This window comes from Epinephelus moara, chromosome 2, assembly GCF_006386435.1.
Source record: "Epinephelus moara isolate mb chromosome 2, YSFRI_EMoa_1.0, whole genome shotgun sequence".
NCBI classification, from domain to species: Eukaryota; Metazoa; Chordata; class Actinopteri; order Perciformes; family Serranidae; genus Epinephelus; species Epinephelus moara.
Window position 1 is genome coordinate 33,421,502 of NC_065507.1, and position 11,372 is coordinate 33,432,873.

An 11,372-nucleotide genomic window follows, 5' to 3' on the forward strand; every position below is an offset into this window, starting at 1 on the left:
CAAAGATGGTGACTCAGAGACTTGTAATGCTGTTGGCTGATCACTTTATTAAATACGTTTCATACATCGCTGTCGTAAATACTTGGGGAGAAACTAGATTACAGTAATTAAAGATAACGCAAATGTGTCACAAAAGTTTTTTTCCTGAGGCTTTTAAATGATTAGGCTTTAAACTGATTTTGAAAGATATTTTTGATTTGAAGTGTTGCTGTTTTAAGTTCACAGTCGCACCAACCTGATGGGGCTGTTCTCACGTTACTGTATCAGGCTGCTGATCAGAGAGAAGGGAGGGTCACATGACCTACAGGAAATGTCTGAAAGGCTTCAAATGCTCAAAATTTCCCCACTAAGTGTTCCTGCTCTCTCAGCAGTTTACTTTCACATTATAACATTCACAGTTGTTCGATTCAGTCTGGCTCAGATTTGGACATCAAACATAAATCCCCTTTTATGATGAAATACCCTACATTTCCCCTTTTCCAGTTGAACAGCTCATTTAAAAAGAAGCAAAGATTAGACACTAATGTCCAGTGTTGGGGAATAACTGGCAACATGTAACGTAATTAAATTACAAAATAAATGTATTTGTAATCTGTTACAGTTACTGAGAAAAAAAATATGTTAAAAAATACAGTTACTAATCAGAATGTTGGGGATCACAAATGGGTTTCATCTGAATAGATTTTTTTTTGGTAAAATGTTTTTATGTAAAAAATAAAATCATTCTGTTATTTTGTATCTTTTCAATGTGCAGGAATGTCGTCTTTTGCCATATTGTCTTCCAAGCAGGTCAGCAAAGCCACAAGGACAAACAAGAGTAACATTTATGCACTTTCAGGACTTCTCAACTTTATTGCCTCGTTTAAAACATTTGCTAGAAGATTAATCAAAAAGTAATCAAATGTTATAATTTACATTACTTTGATGGAGTAATTTAAAGTTACATCACTTCTTAGATATATAACAGGGTAACTTTCAATCTGTAACCTATTACATTTCAAAAGTAGCCTTTCAAACACTGTTAATTCATAATAAGATTTTTTATCAAAAAATGGGTGGAATAAATGCACAACTTTAACTGATAAAGCTGTCAGTAAAATGTGTTTTTCCTGGTGTCAGACAGTACTCTATCTTTAGCTTTGGTCATGAAACATTTTGACAAGTTAATGACAGATCTAAAATATTTAAGAGATCTGTAAAAAAAAAAAAAAAAAAAAAAACTAAAAGTGTGATAAAACTCTTGCAGATGAGGGTAATTCTGCAACACCACATAAACATTCAGTTTAAGGGAAAAATAGCTGATTACGCCCGGCTATTTAAAATCACTTCAGTAGCATATTCAAATTCCAGGCCAGCATTTATCCTGTAACAGAAGGTAACCCTTTCTATAAATGTATTTTTCTCAAATTCGAAAACTGAATTTTAAGATGCATCTCATCAAATTTACATCCCAGACACTTCACTGGAATTTGTTGCCTCCAGTGATCAGTAATGACCCAATTCCTTGTCATTGTGTTTGTCTTTTGTGACACACTGCTCCCTGGTGGCCATTTGCGTCCATGGCTAGAAAATCCCTGCATTTTTGTCAGATGACATCAGTTTCAAGGAAGACGTCGTCAGCTTTATGAGAAAAGCATCTCTGCGGTTACATCTGATAACAGTGAACACAGTTTATCTGCATGGTGAGACTTTGTATCTAATGTCTATCTATCTTAGCTTTTCTTTTCTATATTTACTTGGTTTAAATAATTCCTTGTTGCAGGATGAAATAAAAAGCCATACATGAACATTATGTTTATCTGATCCAGAGGAACACATTTAGGTTTTATACTAATGAAAGAAACATATCACAAAGCAAAATAATGCACAACATAACATGTGATAAAGGGAGGTTACAGGTGTCCATTCTGAATAGTAACTACATGTTGTTGTTGCTCTGCTCCCTCTGTGTTTCCCAGCAGGGTGTGAGTGACTCTGCACAGTGTCCCATGGCTGTGCAGGAGCTGGGCATCAGCCTGTCCATGATAGGTGTCGCCGGGACCATCCTGATCTGCGCTCTGCCCATGTGGAAGGTGACAGCATTCATCGGCACCCACCTGGTGGTCATGCAGGTGTTTTGGGAGGGTCTGTGGATGACCTGTGTCAGTGAGTACACAGGTCAGCTGCAGTGTAAGCTTTATGACGCCCTGCTGGACCTGTCACCAGACCTCCAGGCGGCCCGTGGTCTCATCTGCATCAGCCTGTTTCTGGGATGTTTGGGATTCCTCATCTTCCTCCTGGGAGCACGCTGCACCAACTGCCTGAGCCACCCGAGGATCAAGGCTCGGGTGGTGCTGAGCTCTGGGGCCATCTTCTGTTTGGCAGCCCTCACCACCATAGTTGCTGTTTCCTGGACAGCCAACTCCATCATCCATGACTTTCACAACCCACGCGTCCCCGAGGTGCTGAAGAGGGAGCTCGGAGCAGCCATATATATTGGCTTTGTGACATCTGGTCTGCTGTTCCTTGGAGGAGCCATTCTGTGCACAAGCTGCCCACCACAGAGGGCCAGGTTCCCCTCCACTGGGTACACACTGGCCAGGACACCCACACACAGCAGCTATGCCATCAAGAACTATGTGTGAAGTGAGGAGGGCTTAACATAAATATAAATGTACTGAACTGTGTGACATAATGCAGTTGGCAACATACAGATATTTACAGACTATATAAAGATATTGAAAACAAAGCATGTTTAAATATGTGAGGGGACTCTGATGTTGCAGTTTATTCTAATATGTTGTGAATTTTCTCTCCTTAAAGGGTACCTTTGGTATTTTCCAACCTGGACCTTCATTTCCCATGTTTTGTGTCTAAGTGACCAATAGAACAACAATATTTGAAACTGGTCTCGTATTAAGCGATAGGGCTGCAGCCCGCAGCCATGAAACAGACTGCAATGTAAACACTCAGGGCAATTGAGCACCATCAATTTACATCCACTATAGGTGCTTGTTTTTGCCACTGACAGGCTGAGATTATTATTCTGAAAACATTATAGAAATGATCCCCACAGAGACCTTTCTGTCAAAGAGTAAGATCCTTTTTATGTAACCTGTAAAAGCCTAGAAATCGGCATTAGCAAACCCACCAGACTCCATTTAAAAAAGCACAAATTTTAGCATATATAGAGCCGGCATATTTTCACATCGAACTGGGTTTATTTCACTTAAACCAGAGTTGGTGATTGTTGGAACAGTTGAGAGATGCACCAGGACAATTTTTGAAAGTTGTATTTAATTTCTGTCAGCTTCGAATGAAGTGTGTTTTATGATGATAGAATTACTGTTTGTTTAAATGTAGTCTGGTGGGTTAAACAAAATGGTCCTTTGTGTTGAAAATGCTCCTTCCTGTCCAGTCCTGATGGGCGGGACTCAACCTCAACCTATCAGGCCACACCTGAACTGATAAGAGGCCTGGATCAGAGGCCCGCCCAGCATCTCCTTTGATTTGCATACGGGGCTTTCCATGCTCTCCAGCCGACTGTGCACCTGATGCATTATCTGAGTACGTTGAGGATATTGCTTTTAGTTATTGCTGTTTAAGTGTTTAATGGGGAATGAGTTCTGTGAATTTTTTCAGATTTGTTAGAGTACCTTTGTTTATTGATTATTATTCATTTAACATTAAGCCGTTAAATCATCTGTGTCAGTCATCTGTTTAAAGGGGAAATCCTATGAAAGAACAATAAACTGTCGAATGGCTCTCATCTCTGGTCCTCATGCTTTAACTGGTGTGCCGATGTAGAGGTCTGTGTTCAAGTGGATGCCGCTTGACACGCTCCACCCACCATAACACTGTTAAAGCCCCCCCCCTATGTTAGCGGCGCCCCCAGCAGGACACCACACTATGTCACATCACATAAATGGATGTGCAGAATGTGACAAAGAGCAAAAGGCATCGACATAGCCTCCAGATTTCCCTGATCCCAATCCCATCCACCATCCGTGGAACAAGCCGTAACAAGTCCAATCAATGGAGGCCCCACCTCACAACCCACGGGACTCAAAGGATCCCCTGCCAATGCTCTGGTGCGAAACACCACAGGACACCCCCACAAGTCCTGTCTCCATGCATCAAGAGCCAAGTCCGATCCATGGTGGGGCCCCCTTGGATCAGACTTGTTCTGGCACATCCCAAAGATGCTTGCTCGATTTGGGTTCTGGGGAATTTGGTGATCAGCTCAACACCTTGAGTTCTTTGTCACATACCTCAGGCCATTCCTGAGCAGTTTTAGTGGTGTGGCATGGAATGCTGTACATCTGCCAGTGCCATCAGGGGACATACTTGGTCTGCAACGGTGTTTAGGTGGGTGGAGCGTGTCAAGGGGCATCCACATGAATGCCAGGACCCAAGGTTTCCCATCAGTACATTACATTGTTACGAGATTATCAGTGTTATTGACTTCACCTGTCAGTGGTTTTAATGTTGTGGCTGATCAGTGTGTTTCACTGTATGCCTGATACAGCTATGGGACATCTTTTGAAACACATGCAATCTGTCCAAATTAATGTGGTTTCCTTGGTCTGATGAAGAATTCAAAGAGAAAGCAAGAGATGTGATTTGTACCCTTGTAGATGAATCTGCATGCATTTTTAACCCCTAGAAAATTACACTGATCATGTTTAGGCCACCATTTTGAGTAAAATTATAAACAGAGCTTGTGTGCTTGTGAGTTACATCTTAGAATTCAAAATAAACACAGTGGAGTAAACATGTTCCAGTTGAATCAGTAATCTGCAGTGCAAAGTATTGCTTTCGAATGAGGTTAAATGAGGTGTCATTGTTCTCCTCCTGGTAGCTCCACTGCTACTGTCAGAACACAGATCACTGAGAACTTGTGCTCTTTAAATCAAATTCTGTCTGAGGAGCACGACACAGTGGCTGAATAATCAGAGCACAGTGGAAGCTTTGTCTTTGCCTCTGCACAGAAACTGGGAGAAAGGGATTGTTTTGAAACCATGGCAGAGAAAACAGAGGGATTTCCCTTCTCCACCCAGCTGCAGCGAGGCCGTGCCTTCTTTTCATGAATACCAAAGAACTGGTTTCCCCTTTCTGAACCGACATGCAAACCAGACAGGCACACACACTCACACACACACCTACACAGAAGGTCTCTCCCTCACACATGCACACACACGTTTAGAAAAACACACACACCCCACCCCGCCGCCAGCTGTTTCTGGTTAGGCAGTCGGGCCTACAGTAAAGAGGAGGAGCAGGCAGGCCGTGGTCATGGAGCAGCAGCTGGAGCTCGCTGCCCTCGGTCTGGCCTTCACCGGGTGGCTTTGTGCCATTCTGACTCGCTGCCTGGCTCTGTGGACGGTGAGCGGCACCGTGGACAACACCACCGCTACTCTGCCAGCCTACTGGGATGGGGTGTGGTTGCAATGGGATCACTGGGACTTGGCCCAAGATGGCAGCCTGCACTGCTCCTTCTACCAGTCTCTCATGTCTCTGTCTGGAAGTTTTCGGACGTGGAGAGCCCTCATCATGGCGGCCATTGGAGCCGGGGCTTTTGCTTTGGTGATTGGAGCGGCGGGGTTAGTGTGGTTCCCCAAGCGTGGCCAGATCAAAGTGTTTTCTGGTGCTCTCTTTGTTTTGTCTGGAATCCTGCTGCTGGTTCCCACAGCCTGGACGTGCCATCACACCAGTCAGCCACTGGAGGGTGCTACACTGCTGAGGAGAGACTGGGGACCTGCACTATACCTCGGATGGATCTCCTTTGCTATGATGGTGATCGGAGGGGTGTTTCTCACCACCAGGTGCCCCACCACTGAGGGGCAGGTGCAGCCACCTGAGCAGAGCAGGTATCCAAACCTGGAGGAGGAGGCTAACCACCCACTGAGCCGAATCAACAGGGCTGCGTTCACAAGCAGCCAGTATGAACGCAGATCAGAGCCCATCTGAGGGAACTGTGGTGTAATATTTAACTGAGTGATTAAACTGGAAAGTCAACATGTGAAAAGGCTGTGGACAGATTTAACAGCAGAGGAAGAACTCTAGCTGCACATGTTGAGTAACGATGCACTGTAGTAGAAGCACAGCCATGTGTCATGTCTTAGTTTTATTAGCTGGGATGTGGGTAGGACTTTGAGTTTGCATCTTGTTTTGCATCCATTTCTATTAAAGTTAACACACAGTTTACACAGTTTAGTATCATTTTACATGCAGTCCTCATTTCTACATTTAAATACCACTGTAAAATTGTAGTTGTGTCTGTCTGCTTGACTCGAGGCAATTATTGGTACTAGCATTATGACATCACAGCCCTCTGATACTTTTAATTCATTGTAATGCCTTAAACATGAAAGTGTTAACATTGATGTTAAATCTTAACCCTGTACTGCACAGGTACATTGCCCTACATTAGAGTAATGCCTTTTCATATTTGTTTTTTTGACAGAGGCAAAAATGTTTACATGTGAGATGAACTCTTCTGCACAAAAGGACACTGTGGAATAAATTTCATTACAAATGAAATATTTGTTTACATGAGTTATTTGAGTTTAAGGTCCAGTGTGTAAGATTTAGGGGGATTTAGTGGTATTTAGCAGTGAATTATCCACAGAGGTCTCTTCCTCACCAAAACAAACGGACCAGGTGATTAAAACTCGTGAAAACACTGAATAAAGCAGTTTCACGTTTAAAAAAACAACAAAAAAAAAGTATTTTTCCGACTCTTGTTGCGGAGGGGCTGCTGACTATAGTGGCTGACATGAAATATGAATAGCTCTATCTGGAGTCAGTGTTTGGTTTGTCCATTCTGGGCTTCTGTAGAAACATGGTGGTGCAACACGGCAGACTCCGTAGATGGGACCCACTCCCTCTGTAGACATAATCAGCTCATTCTAAGGTAACTAAAACACAGTGATTCCTATTTTCAGGTGGTTATACACTAAAGAAAACATTTTATTATATTCAGTTTCTTCTAATATATCCCTGTAAATCCTACACACTAAACCTGTAAAGGTCCACTGCGTAAAATTTCTTGGCATCTGGCGTTGAGGTTGCAGGACTGAATTTTCTCATCGTTGCCAAGCATGTAGGAGAACTAAGGTGTCAAACACAACAACGCAAGGGGTCCATTTAAAGCCACAATTGTAAGTTTAATTAATTTAATTTTGTTTTAAATTCAGTTTAGTTTCAGCTGGTTCCCAGAGGGTTTGTTTATTTCACTTAAGTTGTTACTGTTTAAAACTGTTTAGATTTAATGTAGTTTTTATTGGGTGCAGTATCAGTTTTAGTTTTATTATACAAGTGATTACACACTAATGAAAATATAGTTATATGATAATCCATTTCTGCCAATATATCATCCTAATCCTACACACTGGACCCTTAAATTGTGCATTAGGTTGGGTTTAACTCACTTTGCCACGGAGCACTTGAGCTGATATAGTTACACGATATGACTGGAAACATGATTTCTGTTTTCTTTTAACTTTGAGGACTTTCTGATTTACAGACGATTCTACATCTTGATCTCTTTTAAAATGTGAGAAAAAAAAGTTTAGTCAAAATCCTAAAATAACTGAGTATCAAAACATTTCTTTTAGCGATGTGATTGTAACATATTTCTGCAGTTATACCCCCAAGGACTTTATTTTGTGTTTTGACCACAATTTTACAAATAAAAATCCTTTAAAGTATTTCAAATCAAAACTTGTTGTTTGATATACTGCCCCAGTTCACTACATGTTTCTGTAAAAACAAAAGAAAATGTAAAAAAAACCAACAAAAAACATTTCATTTGTTAAAAAAAAAAAATGGACATAAATCACAGTACAATATTCAAGATAATATCTACAATGCATTCAGAAAGTCTTTAGACCCCTTCACTTTTGTCACATTTTGTTATGTTGCAGCCTGATGGTAAAAATAATTTAAATTCATTTTCCCCTCATTAATGTACAATCAGTTTCTGATAATGAAAAAGCAAAAAGAGAACTTCAGAAATTTCTGTATTTTCTTTTAAAAAGGAAAAATTGAACTATCACATGGACAGAAGTATTCAGACCCTTTACTCAGTACCTAATGAAAGCATCTTTGGCAGAAATTACAGCCTCAAGTCTTTTTTGTATGACGCAGCAGGCTTTAGCACGTTATACCCAGTTTTTCCTTTTCAATAAATTTTCAAATATTTCTAAAATCCTGTTTTCACTTTGAGTGTAGAGTGACGAGAGAAACAATGACCAGATTTTAAAATAAGGCTGCAATTTAAAAATATGGAAAAAGTGAAGGGATCTGAATACTTTCTGAATGCACTGTGAATACTTCCATAATGTGCTCTGCGCTGCACCTCTTCATTTTCATTTTCAGGGGTACAACTGATGGGAATGTTTTATATCTCACTGATATGGAGGTGATGCTTTTCTGTTCTTACAGCTGCAACATATTTCTGCAAAAGGTCCACAAAACTGATTTGTTTCCAGATCAACTGTGTGTGTGTATCAGGAAAGTTGCCGTGTATACACAAAAAAATAAAATATTTTGTTTAATATTTATTTGCAACAGAGCAAGGTCATTCATTATAACAAAATATAAGTTACTGGGTTAAAGTAATTATCCACTAAATGGAGATGCTGAGCTGGACTACATGGCACACAAAGTGCAGCTGGGAGACATTTGCACATTTCTCCCATATGCACACAGTCTGATGGAAGGCAGAAAAGTTCGGTTAATGGTACAGAGGTGCTTAAAAATAAAACCTGAATAAATAAGTGAGTGCAGGCCAGGACTGTTTACCGACCTGCAGGTGTGGGTATAAATGCTCAAATTAATTTTCCAAAATCCATTCCACCCAGCATGTACGTCTGGCAAAACGTTTTTTCAGTTAAACAACTCCTTTAAACACAGAGAGGAACAGGAACAGGAATGACTGAAATTAGAAGGAATCTCTTCAAAAATATAATCTCATAAATGAGTTTACAGTTTGTGTGCCGCAGTGAAGCATGTTAGTGTGGATAAGGTGCAGAGTCCTGACTCGCTGGGTTACTAGAATTTCTCGTCTCCCTCCTCCACATCCTTCAGACTGAGAACCTCCAGAGTGCCTTTCCCTCTAGTCTCACAGCGGATCAGCTCATCCATCTCCCTGAAGCAGCCGGGATCCACCAGACACACCTGAGGAGGAGGAAGAAGAAGGAGGCGGCACGGGAGAGAAATTAAGACATTGGCAAATGAAGACAGAATGGATATTTCACAAAAAAGGAAGGCAGAGAGAGTCAAAGTGTGCACCAGCAAAAAACACAACTTTTAAATCTTTTCTCCTCACCATCTCCAGCTCCTCATCAAAGTCTTCACTCTCCACAACCTGCAGGAGCGGCTTCAGCTTCTCCTTCAGCCTCTTGGCCTCCTTGGCTGGCAGCACCAACCGCAGCCTCATGTGGGCTCTCTGGATCTCCATGGACTCCTTCAGCTGCCGAATCACTTCCAGAGCCTGGGGACAACAGCACAGATGAGGATCATCAGTCCAGGATAAAGAGAAGAAAAAAGTACATTTCCACACCTACTTTTTGAAAGCTATAAGAGCTGTCGCTATAAGAGACGCAGACACGGTGAACATTTTTAAATGACAGTTGAAAACCTATTTATTTAGTTTGGCTTTTGATTGTTATCATTATTATTATTTCTTCTGTTCTTTTACTGTCTCTTATATTTTTTTTTGAACATCTAATGTCTTTTTTTATTGTCTAATCTCATCATTCTTGCTATTGTGTTGTGTCTATATTGTGAAGCACTCTGACTAACAAATCTTGTGATATAAGTTCTCTATAAAGTTTATTATTATTATTAAATGATAAAATAAATCTTTGTGTGATGGCAGTTCAAATATATTCTAGGTCTGAGAGGAAGCTTTGTGTTGTCTATAATCATGAGGAAGCAAACAAAGTGTTACGTCTCTCTCCTCACCTGCTGTTTGGTGCTCTTGTTGGCTTTGACAGAGTAGTGGATGTCTTTCATCGCCCGCTCAATCAGATTGACTGTATACGGCCTCTTGGTCTCAGGGTTGACACACTTCTCCGCCACAATAGTTGCAATGTCCCTGAACATGGTCTCCAGCTGAGACTGCCTCTCCTTGTCTGACACTTGGAGCTCTCCTTTGGCCAGGATCTGTCCCAGAGAGAGAAATGAAAGGACGGGACGTGAAGGTGAATGATGATGACGCAGTATGAATAAGAGGTGGGCAGGAAAAGATTTCCTACCTGTTTACAGATTTCCGTCTGGTCATCTGTCCCAAAAGCTTTGGTCAAGTCATCCTTCTTAGCCACCTGACCTTTGGACACATTGACGAAGACTGAGTTTGTCTGCAACACCTCATCCAGGTCTTTCTCTCTGAAAGACAACACCATGTTAGACAGTCACAGACGGACAGTGAGGCACCGAGGAGCATTAATCTGACAGTTATAGAGTGAAAACAGCAAATGTCAGCTAACTTTAAGAAATAATAAATAAGATATTCTGGTAACTCTCTAGTCAAACACTGAAACTTTGCGGGTGTTGACAGTGAACGATACTCACGCTCCTGCTCTCCAGTTCATAACTTTATTCTTGTAACAGGCGATTTCAAAGCGCTTCCCTCCTTTCTTTATCCTCACCACCGCCACGTTAGTCAGACGGATTTGATTCGTTGGCGTAAATATAGACATTTTTATGTTTAATACGACAGAATTTTCTGTCCGAAGCAGCTGTCAACACGACGAGTTTGCTAACTGCGCCGTTTGTGTTATCAGAGTCCGTTTCCGATAAGTGTCCGCTGTGAAACATCGACGTGAAAACAAAAGTTCCGCTCCCTGTGTTTTTCGTCAGACGCTTTATTTATTTATTTATTTTTTTGGACATATGATAATTAAAAAATAAAACATAATAACATCAATTGAAAGCGGTTATAAAACAAAATAATGACAAAATAATAGAATAATTTATAAATTTCAGGAATAGTTCCTGTCATGTAATGTTAGTGTCACGTTATTAGCCACATTGCGTGTACAACTTTAGAAGGTCTTATTTTTAAAGTAAGTAAAAAGTAACAATAGGATTATGTTTAGTAATGCAACATTAGGGACATTATAGCTCTCTTAATTTGCATGTGTGTATTTATTTATTTATTTTACAAATTACAGTTTTATTTCTGCTTGTATTTTATTAGTTTATTGTATTTTATTTATCCCAGTAGGCCACTCCCTGTTTTGTAATTGTTTTGTATTGTGTTGTTTGGGGGATAAAAAAAAAAGATGCCCCTAAAGTGGTCCTCCGAAACAGATTTAATATAGGCTATAGAATATTATTTCTTTAGAAAGATTATTTTATTTATTTATTTAGTTAGTTAGTTA

General features: G+C 40.5%; 2 protein-coding genes across 2 annotated transcripts; one reads left to right on the top strand and one right to left on the bottom strand.

The window, feature by feature from the left end:
• The first annotated feature begins 1,653 nt into the window (after window positions 1-1,653).
• Window positions 1,654-7,737, top strand: LOC126407015 (uncharacterized). The gene is made up of 3 exons (XM_050071667.1): window positions 1,654-1,682; window positions 1,959-2,618; window positions 5,230-7,737. The coding sequence occupies exons 1-3, from the start codon at window positions 1,680-1,682 to the stop codon at window positions 5,947-5,949; spliced, it is 1,383 nt and encodes a 460-aa protein (XP_049927624.1). The 5' UTR covers window positions 1,654-1,679; the 3' UTR covers window positions 5,950-7,737.
• Window positions 7,738-8,523: 786 nt separating this feature from the next.
• Window positions 8,524-10,792, bottom strand: sbds (SBDS ribosome maturation factor). The gene is made up of 5 exons (XM_050074177.1): window positions 10,561-10,792; window positions 10,245-10,374; window positions 9,952-10,152; window positions 9,314-9,478; window positions 8,524-9,162 (listed from the first exon to the last, which is right to left on the bottom strand). The coding sequence occupies exons 1-5, from the start codon at window positions 10,686-10,688 to the stop codon at window positions 9,037-9,039; spliced, it is 750 nt and encodes a 249-aa protein (XP_049930134.1). The 5' UTR covers window positions 10,689-10,792; the 3' UTR covers window positions 8,524-9,036.
• Between the last annotated feature and the right edge of the window lie 580 nt (window positions 10,793-11,372).